At 36.2% G+C, this 19,667-nt stretch overlaps 1 protein-coding gene across 4 annotated transcripts in view; it reads right to left on the bottom strand.

Moving 5' to 3' along the window:
* Positions 1–19,667, bottom strand: part of LOC140335556 (sodium channel protein type 2 subunit alpha-like) — a 92,702-nt gene that overhangs the window by 49,677 nt on the left and 23,358 nt on the right. For 2 of the 4 annotated variants that reach the window (XR_011921725.1, XM_072418271.1), the window contains exons 1-5: positions 14,610–14,694; positions 12,968–13,096; positions 8,993–9,084; positions 5,750–5,947; positions 277–340 (exon numbers count right to left, since the gene is read on the bottom strand). Coding sequence is in view for 3 of the 4 variants with exons in the window: in XM_072418271.1 (XP_072274372.1) it covers positions 277–340; positions 5,750–5,947; positions 8,993–9,084; positions 12,968–13,096; positions 14,610–14,689 (563 nt within the window). In the remaining variant the exon portion in view is untranslated. Of the gene's footprint in view, positions 1–276; positions 341–5,749; positions 5,948–8,992; positions 9,085–12,967; positions 13,097–14,609; positions 14,700–17,268; positions 17,388–19,667 lie in introns of those variants that run through there. The other 2 variants (XM_072418273.1, XM_072418272.1) reach the window with 2 other exon arrangements.

Below are 19,667 nucleotides of genomic sequence, written 5' to 3'. Positions count from 1 at the left end.
ATTCGAATTCGACCACCCAAATTTTTTTGCTATATTCGGCCGAATAGCTGTCGAATCGAATAGTGAGCTATTCGACCAACACTAGTGGGCAGTAATAATGGTTAGTATTTACAGCTTTCTTTGGAGGTTTTTGATGCAATGAAGATCTGTGTGTAGGAAAAGTTTAATTTGGCAATTTACATAACATAATAAGTGAAACCCAGTGAGTTAAATAATGTTCAGAATTGCAAAACTATATAGTTTAATTTTTGAAAATATTGTAAAAATGTATCTTACCCAGCATCCGAGCTATTGCCACAAAGTAAGGGATCTTTGTGTCCTTCAATCTTATATAGCAAACCTGTTGGTGGAGAGAAATAGTTAAAGCAGAGCATAATAATAAAAAAAAAGAACTTTTTTAAAACAATGATTAGATAAATGTAAATTTCATTTTTCAGCTTTTTTTGGACAAACCCTGCTATAGGGGTAGAGAAGAACGAGAAATAAAAGAAAGGGTCCCCACCCGTTATCTTACTGATGTATGTCAGACAACAAGAAATATCTGACTGATAATCATGCAATAAAAACACATTTTTTATAGTGCATTGAAAGGTTTATACATTTGTCAAGACTTTGTATGTATTATTTAGACCAGAGCAAGGTAAGGCAAGCACCGGACACTTTATATGAAGGCCAGAAGTTGCCTAATCTGGCATCTGAAGAAGACCCTTCTGACTATATACTCTAAACTCTTTTGTGGGATAAAATCTCACTCACTCTGTTCCTCCATTAACTCATATTTTCATCTTGAGGACAAGCAATGAAGAGTTGCCTTAGCTTATTCCTCACTCCCCCAGTCGCTGTCCCTCAACGTCTTCTTTTAGAATGCAGGATTTTGCATTGCAGGGGATGACCTGTGATTGCAACTCAAATTGTCTAAGAAAAGAATCTGCAGGCATGGTCTCAATGTTTGCTAGGGGTATGAAAGATGGAAAGTGTAAAATAGTCCTTTTCCATTTTCTTATAATTCTAGATAATTGGTATTAGTTAAACTGACCTGAGATTCACAAACTTCTCATTGCTCAAGGAATCCCTAGCAACCTTTGAAGGACCCCTGGTTGGGAAACACTGATCGAGAGTGTACAAATAATAAAATACCACATAAAGTCACAATATGCTGCAGATGTTTCCTATTAGGTGGATCCTGCCATCATGTAGCTGGTCAGAAACACCTCCACTTACACATTATACAGCCTGTGATCAGGTAATAGGGTAGTAGCAACCATGAATTGGAGTAATGAGGTATTGCAATGATATTAGTAATAATATTAACAATGCTCTAGGACTGCAGACAGAAAGTATTAATAAAGTTTGCACACCAGGCATATTATTAGTTTTATAGGGAAGGTTTGTGGTTAGGAATATGAAAAAGTGACCTAAAGGTTCATCAGTAATCATTAGGATTAGTAACCTAAATATAAGATTATTTAAATAGCTTATATATTTACAAAATATGTTTTGACTTTTATACATAACTTTTAAAGTCCAGGTAATAAGGAGAATCCTTGACAAAGGCATCTTGTTTAGGCTAATCATGAGTAAGCTTGCCTGGAAAACCTAATAAAAGAACTGCTCCTGGCAGTTTGTAATGCCCATCAGAACAAAGGTGTCATGGAGCTGCATTCCCTAATTCCATCATTTGACTTTGTATAGCTGTAATCAGGGTGTTTTATTTAACAAGTCCATATCAGTGTAATGGTCAGGTTTGGCTATATGGTGTAACAATGATACATCTTATTACCATTTGACAAAACAAGCCACAATACTTCTAAAGAGGGGAGAAAAAATTCCATATACAATTACAACGATTAACACAGTTTAGGTAATTTATATCATTCTTGAACAGTGATTGTATGCATGTTCATTACTGATACAATGGGCATGATTTATTAATGCACTCCAAGGCTGGAGAGGATACACTTTCATCAGTGAACCTTGGTAATCCAGGAAACCTGGAATGTATTTCGTAAAGTCATTTGCTTTTTGTTAGCAAATGTTTTCAAGCCTGGACTAAATCCATTCTAGGTTTTTGGTTCACCCAGCTTCACTGATAAAAATGTATTCTCTCCAGTCTTGGAGAGCTTTAATAAATCAGGCCCAATTTCTTTAGTGTCAAAACTAGTAGATCATAGTATAATAAATGTACATTATTAATGCAAAACTGTGGTGTTCATTGTGTGCTTTACAACATTTCAATGAGTTTAACAGCCATTTCCCCATGTCTACCTTGCATTTAAATTGTTTTTTGTGGCATGTCACTGACAGAGACTTTTCAGGTCAGACAAGAAAAATGCATTTGAAAATCAATTCAAACACAACAATGTGTCTTTGTGGATATTCTTTTTTCACATTTGTTGTATTGATGTGTCAAATTAAGAAAAAACAGAGCATGTGAAGGTTAGAAAAAGAGGACAGCACAACCTGAATCTGAAGGTATGTAGGGACTTAGGTACTAAAAGCACCTTTTGATGCATTTCATTTAGGTAAACATGTGATCCAGTAACAACATATCTGCATATATCTAGTTAACTACACTGCTACAGGTCAGCTCTTGCCATGAGCTAAGGTGAAGTTCCTAATTCGCACAGTGTCTTATATGTGTGGCGTGAAATTAAATTTTGACCTGATGGCTACCTATTGCCTACTGCCAATCTGAGCTCTGCATATCTGTACTTTTTCCAGCATCTATTATATAGAAATCAGGAATGAATCCTAATGAATATAAAACCAAAGGATTTCTGTTAGACTATGGCTAGAGTAGGGGAAGGTTATGACCCGGGTTCTTTGATCCCATGTCCCTAAAGCTGAGGGAACCCCTTATTTTTAGCTAGTTGTCAATGATAAAGGTATCCCAAATAGAATATTTTGGATTTCTCATTTTCTTTTTTGGAGACATATTCACAAGGACAAATTGAAACATACATTTCCTCTTTTTTCACCCTATCCAGAATTTTAAAAATTGGCTATACATAAACTACAGGTGAAGCTCAATTCTGTGTCTATTTTGCACTGCTTGGTCTTGGTTACAGCATAGCTTCAAAAATGCAAAGCAGTAGACATCTAGCTAGCAACAAGCAGATGACATGCCCCTAACAAATATGTCTGCTTAGGGCTGTGCACATTTGCTTAGCCGAGAGCATGCTATTTGTTTTGTTTGTTTATTAGCTCCTTTTTTTTGTTTGTGTTTATTAGAATGCACCACAAGGCTCAGTTGCAGCATGTCTGGTGGTCCTGGCATAAAGTGCACTGTTACAATGCGAGTTGATCGATGGCCTGTCTCGGGAGGAGACAAGCATGAACTAATGTACGTCATTTAGTTCAGTCTACAGATAGGACAGCAATGAAACAATTTGTTTCCGAGCAGCATGGAGAGCGCAGCATTGTACAGTGTAATCTAATAATGGCTACCAGTACAGCTTCAGGCTTGAAAGAAATCGTAGATTAACATCACTCATCTATCTGGAACCAAAGTGCAATTTATTTGTTAGAGGCTTAATGTTGTATCTGCCAGGGAATTACTGGATATACAAATTGGCTATTTTTATTTTTTTAACACAATGGTATCTATTTGATAAAGAGCAAGAATGACCCACTTATATTATAAAACAAACAGTATGATAAAAATATGTGTCACGTTCAGAAGTCAATGATACTAAAGCTGAACATTACTTGCAGTGGAACCAAACCATTTTTTTTTTTTTAAAGTTGCGATCGAACAGGTCCTTTATTTCAGAATGGCCAGATGAAGTGCCTTCTGCAAAAAAATATCCTTAATTGCCTTTTTTCCTATTTCTTTGATACAGTCACTTATCCCTATTCTGTGGTGGGTGTCACCATGTTCTTTCACCCTCTATTCTGGTAGTCGGAACTACATGCATCTTGACTTCTAGGCCGAGATGATGCATGCATGGGAGTTAATTCAGTTCAAGCAGTCCCAGGAGATGCCTACTACATGTGAAGCTTAGTAAAAGAGAACAGTGATCAGTGACCTGCCCAACTGCACTGGTGAAACATTAGCAGAAGGGCAGGGGGTCAGTGTAAATCTCTACAAGCCTGTGTTGAAGATAACAGTTTGAGACTCTTTCAAGTTCATTCAAATTTCACTGACAAGTGCATCTGACCTACAGGTAATGTTTTTCTGACCTCCATTTCACCTGCTTGAAGTGAAAAAAAGCCCATCAACACAAGCCTAAACAGAATCCCAAATAGCAAGCCAAAACCCCACAAGATCCTACCATAACTCACAATATCCAAAACAAAATTAGCTGGACATATACTTAATTTGTCTTTTTTTTTTTTCTTCCTAAAATTGTGTTTTCCACATAGTCAGTGGTTAATGGCACAATATACTGAAAGATGGCTTTTTATAGCTCTTGGGAATTCTAACATCAAAGCAAGGCTATCAAGACACATCAAAGCGAGGCTATTAAGTTCCAACCAAATTTCACTGGTAATATAAAGCTAGTAATGGGATCATGCCCCCAAGTGCTTTACAAAGAAGGAGTTTTTTTTTATAAAAGAATGAAGGATAATTTTTTTTGACCTTAAAGAGGACCTAAACTAAAAATTTCACTTTACATAAAAGGGTAGACAAAATATATTTTTTTTTTTACTGCAACACTGTTTTGTTTTTTTGTTTTTTTAATGTGAAGCCCTTCCCATTCTATCTCGATTGCCTCAGGGATCAAGACTGAATGGGAGCACTAAGCCTTCTGGGATTATACGTCATGGGCATACATATGATCTTGGGAAAGTGCAGAAGGGGCATTTTCCTACATTGAGGGGAAAGAGATGCCGATCTCAAGCATGCGCAGTGAGATCGGCACTCTTTTTTCCCCCTTTACAGCAGGCTATGTCACCCGATCTCGCGCCTGCACAGGGATGAAGGAGAATTCCAGGATAGTGCGAAACCCATTGGTGGATTTCTCCAACTTCTCAAGGGATTTGCATGGATAAAGTTGAGTGTGATTTTTTTTTTTCAGTTTATAGGATGATTTGCATACAAATTCTTCCTATGGCGTCTCTGAGACAAGAAGTAAAGAAAAGTCTCCACAATGGGATGAAGGAAGGATAAAAAAAACATTCTATTTAAAACGGAAGCATGTTGGCTACATATACACAATATGGACTTTAAACAATTTCTCATTTTAAAACAATATTCTGTTCAAAAACTCTTTGATATATCATAATAATCTTATATAAAATCAAAGCTACTGGATACACATCAGATGCTCTGGAACATTGTTATCATATTAGGACTGCAGTTTCCACAGGCAACAAATCACTACACTACCAAAGCCCTGAAGAAGAGGAGCTGCAGTCTCGTGAAACACATTAGCTATGTTTTATGTTATACACTAATAAATATTTTTTTATTCATCAACTTGTTGGAGTTTTTAAACCTTCTATTCATCAACCTATCCACCTCAACATTTTCACATGTTGCATATGATCCACATTTTAAGGTGTCAAACCCCCATGGACTCACTACCTGCCAACAAGGTCTAGCCCTACCTTACCCATACACTACAAAACCAAGTATAGGGCCGCTGGAGCAAAAGAGTTAACAATTCAGTCACTAATCATCTTTTTGGATAGCTAGGCAGATTTTGAACTTTTTCTTCCTAATAAGGAACACCTCTATATCAGATGATATATTGAAAAACTATTTTTTATGTACTGTGTTAACGTGACATAAATTTAAACTTACTTTCATCTTTTGCATATTCTTCAATGCTTATATTAGGAGGTAACTCTGATGGTAGGTGCACGCATTTATTCCGTAAGTTTCCCATGAAAAGCTGCAGTCCAATCAGTGCAAACACACTCAGACAAAACACTGTGAGAATCATCACATCAGAAAGCTTCTTAACCGACTGAATCAGGGCACCCACAATGGTCTTCAAGCCTTAAAAAAAGAAACTCAAATAAATTACTGTCCTACAGAACAGTTAACTTTGTTAACAGTTGAAATAAGCCTGTACAGATTATAGGAACTACTGCCAAAAGAGTTCCAAAAATATAAAGAACATGAGTGAAATAACTGAGCATTAAATCTGAAATCCCTAATATGGAAAGGCTGCCCCTTAAAATATTGTTTACTGTTACTGTATATAGAAAAATGCAAGGGCGACCTCAATATAAAGGTTTATAAAGATGCCTATGCCAAGTTTTGAGAATCCAAAAATCAATCCATTTTGAACAGCATCACAACATTTTTAGTAAAAGGCAATAAAATAGCATGAACCTAAAAATTATATAAATATAACATTCAAACTAAAGGCCATACAAAGGATTATAAGTTAAATGTTAGTTTAGACTTCCTTCGTAAATAACCTCTTGATGAATGAGCTGGGACATAAGTAAAATAGGGGTCAGAATCTCATATAGTGCTTCTTGCACAATCCAATACAGAAGGATTTGATGGCCCATTGACCATAGACATGGATTGAGCTATTGATGCAGGGGGTGCAGGGTCACTTAAGAGGGTACTTTACAGTAGAAGAAACACAAATACCCTTTTTTCTTTCTCTTGTTTTTGGCATGATTTATTAAAACTCTCCCAGGCTGGAGAGGATACACTTTTATCAGTGAAGCTGGGTGATCCAGCAAAACCGGTATGGATCTGGTCCAAGATTAAAAACATTTGCTAACAAATAGCAAAATACTTTTAAGAATTCCAGGTTTGCTGGATAACCCAGCTTCACTGTAAAAAGTGTATCTTGTCCAGTTATGGAGAACAATCAGGGTGTCATCTTTATGTCCACATAACATTTGTTTTATAACATTTACTTTTGGACATGTGGGATACTATCTCTGATAGTTTTTATTGCTGCCTTCATTATATTAGATCCTCCAGTAACAAGGATGGAAGGGAAGTATTTTTAATTGGGAAATGTGTTTTAGCAACAATTTTCTAAGAAATATTACTTTTTGTGGAGACCTTTTCTCCTACTTCCAGTTATGTCTATCAAATTGAAAGTCATTCAGACATCATCAGGCCATAGTCACATGGACACAAGACATAAACCACAATTCAGACCACATTTTCAGTAGGAATGGCAATGACAACCTCAATGATACTCTCATACAGGTTTCATTTAATTATGCATTTTTTTTTATTTCCTTAAGACAATTTTTTTAAGACTTTCTATAAAAACAAATGGTACCAATTAGTAATCACAATACACATATTCAAAGAAAAATATGTTTTTATCACCCATGTTATTCACAGGTGGCCAAAATTAGTGAGTATTATGTGATTTGCAAGCCGAGATCTATTAAGTCCACTAAAACTATAGCGAATGACAGAGTTTGGAAAGACCATCAGGGAGTTACTGTACAAAAATTACCAGTCTCATGAAGACAACAGCCTCAAAAGTTATAGCAACTGAATAATAACAACATGGCAGTGGTATTTTAGTTATCCAGCTTCATTGGGTCTCCAGTAGTGAAATCTCACTACCATAGTATTTGGATCCTTCTTCCTTTTGTGAATTTTCTAAACAACCATTGGATGTTCCTATTTTAGGATTATATAAAATGAATGTAAAATGCGAGAAGAAGACCCAATAGTTATGGTCAAGGCAGATGTGAGGGTCTGCATAGTTGTAAAGATGGCACTTGAGTCCCTGATAGATGTAAGTGTTAAATCTCTAACGTGCTGATAATTGAAATATTTTTGGTGCAATGATCCCTCATAATTTCCGATACTGGGCCCCCCTTTAGTTTGACAGGTAAGTCAAACATTTTAATAGCAAAGGAATACCACTACTAAATTCCTATTAAAATGAAAACAGGCTACCCAAAACTGCACTTTATTAAGGAATGCTCCCAAAAATCATCCCAAAACATAGAATCAAAAAACCTATTCAATAAAACATCACCAGAAGCAATATTAATGCACACTGTGATAAATCATAGCAACTAGTTTACTGGTGTCAGGTTACGGAAACAGACATAATTATGGGTTACTTATAGGTTGCTGCACTGTGTATATTATTTTTTAAAGATGAATTCCAGGCAAATATGAAAAAAGTTAAAGAATGCAGTTATGATATATTATGATAAATCATTTTAAGCATTTTAAAAGCAAAAAGTACAACCACTGTCATTTTTCTTGATTGTTCTCGGGGTCATATATGTGTTTTGTGACATGTGCCATTAGTACTGCCTAATTGCAGGCCACCAAGCTGCCTCTGATGTGTGGTAGCTGTACAATACATACCCACGTGTTTTCCCCAGCCCCTTTTAGCTGGGTGGACATTACACTGTATGACTATAGATATGTGGACATACATATGGCCATACCTATGCATAGGGAACCTATTGTCATTTATTTAATGAAGTGTTCTCCCCAGCTGCTTTTAGGCGGGCGCACCAACCTGCTTTTTTCAGTAACCACACATCAGTTTATGGGTGGTTACAGAAAAGTTGGGTCACAATACAAGGGCCCTTTGGCTTTGACAGCTCCCATGTATTTATATCTACGGAATCTTTGTTTATTTGCCTAGAATTCAGCTTTAACATACTTATTCAGCCAATAGGTCTGCTGTAAAATTGACAATACAATGAATTCCTACTTTATTAATAATTGCTAGTAATTATGTGATTACAAGATATTTGTTACTCAGCAAAACTTCAGTATGAGAAGATCATTCCCCAGCTCAGGGGCATTGACTGCAATTTCAATAAATAGGAAGAGGTTTGGTTTTGAGACTGGCAGGTGATCTGTAAGTCAGAGTAACGCATCTGATATTACAGCCTTTTTGCCTGTTTAATGAAAAATTTTATGAGAAGTCAAGGCCATTAAAAAATTTGAGACACTTCCTCAGTCTACAAACTCTGTCACGTATTTGCAGAAAGGGATTTCACACACAAGCACGAAGACATACACAATATTCACAGTTGAACGTACAAAGGGGCCTAACACCTAACACCAAAGACACCTTACCTGGAATTACAGAAATAGTTTTCAGAGCTCTTAGTACTCTGAAAGTTCGGAGAGCTGAAACATTGCCTAGGTTTACAAACTCTGTTACATACCTGTAATATTAACATTGAAAGTTATTGACAGTACAAGTCAAGATCTTTCTTATCTCCTCTATAGATAATTACATTTCTCTTCCCCAGATAATGTGCTACATTGTATTTGTAGAGTCATCAGCCAAGCATTACTGTGCTGGAGCACAGGATGAATTCTTTTACTTTCCGTGGAATGAATACTCAGGACGTAGAGCCATTTTACCCGCTGGCACATATACTCATTACTCATACATAGAGTGCCCTCTGTTTAGTGGCAGACCACAATGATTGACAGAGGCAAGATTTTGGCAAAAAAAGATCCTATTTCTAAAGGTTGTTCTTACAAAAATGCCTATTTTTGGTACAGTGGTGAATATATATATTGGTGTTTTATAAATACAGTTAATTAAAACTCATATTAACTTTTTAGACAGATCAATGTACATGTTAATATGTAGGAAAAATAGCAATCATCCAGGAAAATCCAACCTGGTGAAAACAAGACTTGGTCAGAGGAATGTCCCAAAAGGTTTCGGGAATGTAGACTCCTATATGATCAACATGCAGTCTGCAAAATTGTTTATATAAGCCTTGAGGCACCTTTATTCCACATATCCTACTGAAAGTCTAAAGACAATATAGTTTCATGAAAAATGAGGTCTTGCTGATTACATTTTCAGCCTAAAGGGCAAAATAAAGAATGGAGAAAATCCCTTTCCTTGCAGTTCTGGTCCATTGAGATTTTACAAGCCTTTTTTAGACCTGGTGACATTACACTTTGCTGCACAGTGATAGGGTCATTCTCCTTTTTTTTCCAAAAAGAGGAAAAGAATGGTGCTTGTTCATATTTTCCTAATGTTAACCTTACCTATCCTAGTTGTTTACAAGAGCTAATAAATATATCGGAATAATGGCTTATATACACTTGCACACAACTCTATAGTATCATAATATTAAATTATTTTCCATATGCAAAGGTGTTGGTAATATTAAATTATTTTCCATATGGTGTAGCAAAGGTGTTGGTTACAAATTGTACTACACATTGCCAGTATATGTTCCACCCACAAATACACATAAAAAAACCAAGAGCATAAAGTAATTGGCACAGCAAGATTTTAAAAACACACCAACTTTACAATGGCTCAGAATAGTTTATTTTTAAAACAAAACATATAATGTTTGGTTATAATGTTGGTTGCTTGATCTTACATTGCATTTATTTTAATATTACTACAAATGTCTGTTAAAGCCAAACTCCAGGCAGATATAAAAGACACATGATATTGCATTTCTTCAGGTAAAAATGTATCCTTAAGTGTATTCTTTAAATGCAAGTAGTTTCTGGAAATTAATAATTTTGTGTTCGTCTTTTGAAGTCTACTGTACAAGAAGACTCAGTGAGAAGCAGTACAAGGAGGTATTTACTTGTTCTGCAGTGCAAGGAGGATGGTGATAGGAATAAATAAGAGTACGGAGACCTTATCAGTCTGCAGATGGCAGCAGATAAAAATCAGTTCTACTGCTATGCTGGATTCAGTGTTAATCACAGGACTTGACTGACAAAAGTAAAATCAGCTCCTACAATAAGTAATTAATCTGTTTATTTTATAATTTTTACTAGGAGCTCAGATATATTAAAAGATAAAAATCTTCTAAAAAGGTATAACTAAAATCCTAAAGGCCATGTGCAGAATCTGACCTGGGGTGCCTCTGTATCCTATACTGTTCTGTCCAGCAGTTTGATAAGCTTTAGTTTAAAGCTTAAGTTTTATATGCAAAATATGCATAGCAAAGGTAACATTCTGTAGTTGCAGAAATACAGTCTTGGACGTTTCTTTTAATGTTAAGCTTGATACACATTCTTTTCACCTTCCATGCCTTCCTATTGGTTAAGCAAACTGTCAATCACAGTAAATAACCAATTGGACATCTTGGCAAACAGGATAGAATGAAATAAGTTAAATAAAAAAACAAGATTTGGATAACGTATTAGCTGCCCTTATCTGGAATTAATGATTACTTCAACATTTTCTTTTTAAGGTAGACGGAGTTAAGCTACGTACACACTTCCAATTATTATCGTTGGTAAACGAACGACGAACGATCCTGCATGATATCTGCGAACGATCGTATAGCACCGATCCTGTACATACAGATAACCACACGATCGTTCGTAGATATTGTACACACAATAGATGCGATCGTTTGAGCGATACAGGAAGTGACGTGCACGACAGGAACGTTCGTTCATCACGCATGCTCAGACCATGGACGATCAATGAACGATCGTACACACGAACGATGGTCAACGATCGTCGTCCAATCCGATCCGCCGGTCGTTCATTTCCAACGACTTTCCTCGTTTGTCGGCGTCGTTGGTTACTTTTTTTACGAACGATTTTTGCCCAATCGATCGTTCGTCGTTCGTTCGTCGTTCATTTTGAACGATAAAAATTGGAAGTGTGTAGGCAGCTTTATATTTGGCCCAGTTTGTTGCAGCAAAGGTGATAAAATGGAAACATAGAAGAATCTGAATTGTTTTCCCCCCATGAAAATAATTTAAGTATGCAGTAATTCTGATTGGTCCTCCTGAACTCTTGGACCCAGGGACAGTTCCATTGCCTGCACCTGTTGAAGTTCCATTTTCATTATCCTGATATCACAACTTTGCAAACAATAAGTGATTATTCACAGCTGCCACCTCTCTAGATTATGTAATCCCTTCCTGCTACCTGTTCTGGGAGTTTATAGTAATCAACTCTCCAGTGCTGATTGCAGCTACAGCGGAACTTTGGAAGACAGTGTGCTCAGTAAATAGGGAGTTACATTATCATTGTTTCCCATTTACTGTCATCTGACATCCTGTGCACATATGACTGACGCTGCACAGCTCAAGCAATGTTGGTATGTGTGAATGTCAGTTTGAAGAGAAATTTATGAAATCAATGCCAAAAAAAGCTCATACTGTATATCTTCCCTGAGACAACCTGTTCTGATCTACATATTTGTTCGGGGTCGATGATTCAAAATATTGAAACCAAAGCATGACAGCCAGGCTTCCAATTTCCCTAAAAAACTTTTACGCAAGCCATTCCAGGTTTGCTGGATCACCCAGCTTCACTGATAAAAGTGTATCCTCTCCAGCCTTAGAGAGCTTTAATAAAACCCAATTTAGCTATTTTTAAAGCAGTAAGTTTGACATTCACCAAGCGTTTTATAGTGGAGAATGAATTGTTGCCCCAAAACACACAAATATGGAATATTCTCCACAAGAACAAGTTTGGTAAATGTGAGATTTACCAATTTGTAAATTAGTGAATGTTTGGTGAATGTTAGATTTACTGATTTTTAAATTGTGTGTTTTGTCTACTGATTTTTCCTTTTGGAAATACCTGGCTGTCAGGTTCATCCAATGGCTTTGGCATTTTCTTTTACAATGATGCGAAATAAATATGCATAGGAGGAAATCTAACTTCACTGTGACTTTCCAGATCCTCATACTTTGTTCCACTTCAGTGTCTTAAAGTTCTAGAACCAAGGATAGCTAATCAGCTAGGAAGATTAACAATGGCAGTATATACATTACTTTAGGTACAGACCTATAAGTAATTTTGACAACAAGCTGTTGTGAATTGATAATGTATTCAATGGAAAAATAAAATAAGTCTGATAGATAAAAAAAATGAATACCTGAAATAACCAACATAAGCAGACAAATTGCTCTTTCCCTCCTTTGGCATTGAACCCAAGAATCTACGGGAATATTTTTCTTTAATGCAACTTCTACAGGAGAGAGGTCTGGTTTCAATGTAAATGACCCACTCAAATTTAAGATGTGGTTATGACTAAGGCTTAGTTATTAAATAAATGTTCAATTACAGAGCACAGAAAAAATACTTACGCAAGCAAAATGACACTGAAATCCAGCCAATTCCAAGGATCACGCAGAAAGGTAAACTTTTCTAAACAGAAGCCCCTTGCAAGAATTTTAATCAGCGATTCCAAAGTATAAATCCCAGTGAAAGTGTACCTGCAAGATACAATTAAAGAGAGTTTGTGGTGTATGAATTATTCATAGCAAAGGGGCACAGAACTGAAGCAAAATAATATTGTTCTATGCTAAAAGTTTAAATAACCTGCCACTAATACATATGCATAGAATTACAAAAAAAGCACATAAAATAGGTTGACTCATTTAATACCGTAAGGCAAACTGCAAAGTCACTTTGCAGACTTTCATCCAAACCGTCTGAACTCATCATACAGCACAGCACACTATTTTATTAGCTGCTTTCTAACTGATTGTCTATCACTATTATATATTTTGTAACAGTTAAAGGCTAAACTCTAGGCATGTTGATAAATTCCCAACTAAAGTCAATAGTTTATATCGTCGGTGCACTTTTTGCCCTTCAAATGATAGTTATTCTGCACAGTCAGCCTTGTAATCCAGAAATACCTACTAGAGGGTAAAGCCAGGTTAGTGACCTCATTGCCACAATAAAGAAGACATACAACAACCAACCTGTGCCTTTTCTGATGACGGGACATTAGAGGAAAATGAATGCCGTGAGGTCCTCACTAATGTTAACTCTCCTTTCCTTCCCTATCCACAAGCTTAAAGAGTGAGATTGACAAACTGATGTGTGACCCTATACAGTGCTGATCCTCCTTCCAAATTAAAGGTGAAAAAATGTTTTACAGTTTTGCGGACAAAAAATAAATTGCCCAATAGTTAACTTGCAAACTTAGCTGGTGGTGGTGGTGAGGATGAAAATAATTGGTCTTCCTTTACTATAACCATTTGTTCCATTTTAGTGTTGTAATACAAAAAGCTGCAGCTTTAGGGCTAGCTTACATATAGAAAACTCCTATAGCAAAGAAAGATTCCTATTGTATTATAAGCAAGCTTTTGGGCAAAGTAACAAAACAATCTCATAAGCAGGTTATGGTAGTTCTTGGGCATTCTGTACACAGAGCACTGTAGCACCATTGCCACATAGAACATAATGCTGATCATGCAGCTTTTACTGTCTGCAATGTATAAAATAGTCATAACTGGCTGCAGAATTGAATGCAAAATCAATGAGTGCAATGCAATTTTTATAACAGTCGTTATGATAGACCATCATTGGAAAACTTGGTCTATCCAGGAAAACTGTAATTGATTTAAAAAAAAAAACATTTGCTAGTTGTCAAAAGTTTTCACTCCTGGACCAGATCTATTCCAGGTTTGCTGGATCACCCAGGTTCTCCCAGGATAGTCTGTCTTCTCTAGATCCATTGGTGTCACCTGCAGCTTCCAGATTGGTCATGGAACAAGCAGCAACACAACAAATTCTGTGTTTTTCTCCAGTCAACATCGCTGTTGTTGTTTCTCCATAAAGTACAGTGACATTTTGTCAGCCGAAGACAGGTATATGATAAGTAACCCCTCCTGCAGCTCTTTGCATAATGGCGGTGTGTATGACGTCTTTAACAAAAGAAAGTTCCTTCAAGAAAATAGATTTTATGAGTTATATCAAGCATGTATGGATACTTACTCTACATTCTTGGCCCATTCCGGGGGATTACTCATGGTCATGAACACACAGTTGGTGAGGATAGTGAACATTATGAGCATGCTGAATAATGTATACCACTGTCAAGGAAGCTAAGCATTAATATGGTTTGTTATAAGAGTCACTAAAGCAAAAATAAATATGGCAAATCAATTGCTCTGACACCGTTGTAATGTCATTTCTTCATTACAGCACAAAAGGCTGCTACCCTACAGAGTTAAATATAAGCTTTGCTTATGCTTTTTTTCCTTCAGTTTCCAGAATACATACAGGTGAAACAAAACCTCCTATTGAAAGAGAGAGAACAGCTTTTGTGGTAGACATTAAATCAAATAGTGACTCACAAAACAGTGAATAGGAGCAGCAATTGAGAGGAAGCAAAGAAACAAAATTTATGGAACCCCAGCAGACTAAATTGCATGATTCTCACAATGTGGTTTCAGCTGTAAAAGGAAAATAAGCGAAACATGGAGACTTTAAAATGACAGCCGCATATGTACCCTATATAGACGTAAAAATAAAATGTGCACATCTATTGTAAAAACTTTCAGTACTTTAAGTAAGGATTGTACAATAGCACCAACCTCTTCTATGCAACCAGCAATCCATGTCACATGTGAGGTTAAGGTGCTTTTGATGTTACTCCCAGCATCTCATATCTGTTGTGATTTGCTAATTACCACAATATTTCATTTTTATAAACCTTTGGTAATAATCCATAACTAAAAGCTGCCACTTTAATCTTTTTTCTTCAAGGCCAGAAAGAAATAGTTATGTACAAGCGACATCCCACCGCATCCTCCTCCATAGGATAAGACGACGGCTATCCCCAGTTGGTTGTTTGGAGATCCAAATAAGGATAGCCATGGATTCTTGCCCTGATCAATCACAATCACTTGTCTTGGATAATAATTTTCCAGCATGTATATAGCTAAGAATACTGTAATCAAGATATCAGCTGACAGCTTCAGTGTTTATTTCATTTGATAGAATAAGGTTTACCTTAAAGTAAACTTTTTGTGGGACAAATTTGGTGGATGCCATAACTGCAATTTTTCTGAAAATACTTCCTGATTGTCATGTTGATCCAATGTCTTTAATGTATTTTGAGTTAGTAAAAGGACAACATGGGGACTGTTTAAAATGTAAATGGACACCTGGTAATTGTTTCTCCATCTCACAAAATTTTCAACCCACTGCCAGGTCTGAAAGACAACTGAGCTGACCAATTTATTACATGTCACCTACCAGGTTTCTTTTCACAATGGAAAAGCATTGTATACAAAATAATGAATTCCAACTGCATTCATGATGAGCCCTACCCAGCTAGGGGAGCATTAATAAATGCTAAATGAAATGGTATAACTACAAGACACTCTTCTGCACACAACACTCCTGTGAACACTAAATAACTATTTCCTTCAAAAGAAACTGACAAAATTACATAACAAAAAACATAAAAATTGTACATCCTAAAATGCCTACAATCTAGCTCCCATTTTAATGATCTGGATCTAATACTTTGAGTAATGGAGATAACAAAGCCTGGCTTTTTATGACATTTATTTGAGTATTCCAAATCTGTGATTTATAAATAATAAAGTCTAACACAGAATAGAAAAAAACGCTCTAAATACTTAAAAAATACTTTAAATCAAGCACCTGGAGCAGTGTTTTTCAACCAGGGGTCCATGGAACACTAGGGTTCCTCTAGAGGTTGCTAAGTGTTCTTTTGGCAATGAGACATAAGTGACACCAGTATTGTTTTTGGCTATCTGTAAGCCTGACATTCTTCCCAATGGCAGGCCACCAAACTATTGTACTGGGAGCTGTGGATATCGTAATTATAGCAGGTGTTCCCTAAAAATCTGAAAGTATTTTTCAAGGGTTTCCCAACAAGAGAAAACTGAGTTTCATACCTTTCTCTGTTCTGAAAAAAAAAACTTTGTTCCACCATATTTTTTGCAAAATGGGAGCATGTGGTTCATTATAATCAGCTGGAGGACTTCCCGTGCTCTAAAGTGGAAAGGTGCAATGTTGACATCCCTACAAAATAATTTCACACTACAACAGAAATTCCTGATGCAGGGGATGCCAAAATGACATGCAGTGCACATTCTTAGCAAACAAGTAAGCCAATAAAACAAGAAGGAAATTACATGTCTAGGGGGTTTCTATACAATAACGTTGCACAGATCACTTCCAGGTTGCCTTACTAAATGTAATTTTTTTGACAGTGAATAGAATATTACAGTGGCTACAAATTGAAAAATGTTAATTTTTAATAATATTACAAAATAACTTGTATAGCAATTGTTTATCCCGTATTCATTCTTATAGGCTTTATATATATATATAGTATATATATATATATATATATATATATAGTATATATATATATATCAGTCATGTATATAATATTACTTAACTTACTTACCTCCAATCAGCTGATCCCCCCGCCTCTTAATGTTGCCACCTGGCACCAGACACCATTTGTCTTGGTGCCATCATGCTGTGCATACCCAAGGTTTTACCATAGAGATCTAGGCAACAAATAAGCAACAAAACCTGAAGTTTCACTACAATAAGAAATGGCCTACCACTTGATCAAAATACAAACTATATATTTTAAAAAGGATATGAGTGTACCAGTATTTTTATAGCTGCTTGACGCACAGGGTTGAAGGGGGTTAAAATATACAAGGCAGACGTGGCACTGAAGCGGAAGATTGCCTTCCCTCTATTCAATACTATAAAGGTCTGAAAGAGAAAAAAAAAAGACAAACAAAACATTTTTTTACCACTGCTAGAAGATTGTATTTTTTATCATTGAACATGATTGTATAACATCCAGTTATTCAATGGATTGTATGTGGCATAATTGTAACCTGAGAGTTTATCTGTATATTATCGGCTAGTTGAGTGCATTTCCTGTCATTGTATCACATTATTAATTTATTACTGTATATCATTATCTTTAATAAACAACTGGGTAAACAAATATGGGTATCTGTCTTAGAAGATTTTATCCAATTTGTCCTCCCTTTATTATTTATGTTTTTGGTATTACTTTGTGCAACATCATTATTTAGGAAAGCACTTTTAAATCCAATGATAGTTATAGTCAAACTAACATTAATAAAGAATTTCATTATGGGGACAAGACAGAAAAAGAGGATACAAAAATCTTGGTTAATAATCATTTACCAGTTTTTTTTGCTGTTTACACCTTTTAGAGGAAGCGTTATAATAATTTTCAAACACAAAACATGTCATTTTCTTAACTTGTTCCTCTGTATATTTTTTGAACCATAAATTTCAATTATAAATGCACTTTGAGATGGCCATCTTTGCTCATTACATTTAGAAGATTTTCCTACTGCTAAACAGTTGTGGATCTTTAATGCTCCAATATAAGTTTGTGATTCAGCTGTCTCATTAAAAAAATGGGTTCCCTTTTATTTCAGCAAATGCAGTTGGCCACTCAGAGTCCACTTCTTGTAAAAATGTGCTCATTTTAAAAATGATTTAATGTGAACCAGATGTTGGAGATGTCATCACCCTTCAAGTCCAAGTCAAGTCCCATGTCATTGACACCAAGTCCCTAGTCAAGTCTCAAGTCACCAAGAATTCTTCCAAATCAAGTCATTTAATTTATCCCCATTTGTCCCCATATAGAAACAGAGCTCTGATCCTGTTCTTGAGCACAGGATTGCATTCAAAGTCCACGGATTTCTCTGCTGACAGCTGAAAGGGGCTAAAGAAAACTTAGAATGCAAGAAGGGTGGGAAGGAAGGTGGTGTTATGTTACAGAAGGCTCACTGCCTTCCTACCTGCCTTTCTTGCATTCTAAGTTTTCTCCTCTGACAGCTGAAGGGGGGCGAGGAGGAAGGTTGTGTTACAAAAGCCTCATTGCCTTCCTCCCTTCCCCCTTTAGCTGTCAGCAGATAAAGCAAGTCACGAGTTGAGTTACAGGTCGCTGGGGAACACCCCCAAGTCGAGTTGCAAGTCATTCATTAAGTTGAACTCAAGTCCAAGTCACTGACCCACCCTGCTGCTGCCATATCATCCTATTCTTGTCAGAGCCCTAAATAAAAGCCATGTCTAAGCTCTGTGTTGGAGCTTACTTAGGGCAAATGTCCACTCATGTGCCAATGTACACCCACGTGACAATTCTCTGGTTGATGACAATCTAGGGCACTAAGAATTGAATCACAAGACAAAATAAAGAAGGTCATCTGCTTGATCATACCAGAAAGTTTTAAATAATGTAGATGGCACCAGAAGATAAATGGTGGTACAGGAACAATGCAAGGGTTGGTATCAACGTAAGGAGGAAAAGACTATTATAGGAACTTGTCATAAAGAAACAAGCTACAATAATAATTCAAAATATGTAACCATTGATATGTATACATTATATTGTATTACATCCAATTATGTATAAAATAAAAGTTGACTCTAGAACACAGCAGAGCTTTGCACAAAGGGCCTGATTTATTAAATTACCCTGTAAAGATGAACCAGGATGATCCACCAATCCTGAAATGGATCTGGTCAAGGATTGAAAAATTTGGCAACTAACAGCAAATAATTTTTAAAAAATCAATTCCAGGTTTGCTGGATTATCTAGGTTATCCCACAATAGTTTTCTTTCTCCTGTTTTGGAGAGCTTTAATAAATTAGGCCAAAATGTCAAGCAGAATGTATCTTCACAGATTAAAATGTCCATCTAAAGCCTCCCCTTTTTTCATTGTTTCTGTTATCAGGCTATCATTATCATTATTATGTTATCAGGCTATCATCACAGACCATGACAGGATTAAGCAAAATATGGGACTGCTCAAAAGACGTGGTAAAAAACACAGTTCTATCATTACCTAAAACAGCCTGGAGTGTGTTTAAGTCTTTATCTGGGATGCATTTAGTCTAATCCTAATATTGGTCTTCTAGGGCAACACCAATTACTAAAAAAGGTCAGGCTATGCTACAACCAATAACTGTTATTTTTTTAGATGCCAACGAGTTAAATCTCCAACC

The sequence above is a fragment of the Pyxicephalus adspersus genome, chromosome 7 (assembly GCF_032062135.1).
Source record: "Pyxicephalus adspersus chromosome 7, UCB_Pads_2.0, whole genome shotgun sequence".
Lineage (NCBI taxonomy): Eukaryota > Metazoa > Chordata > Amphibia > Anura > Pyxicephalidae > Pyxicephalus > Pyxicephalus adspersus.
The sequence above is the reverse complement of the archived record's forward strand: the minus strand, read 5'-3'. Positions and strand labels throughout refer to the sequence as shown.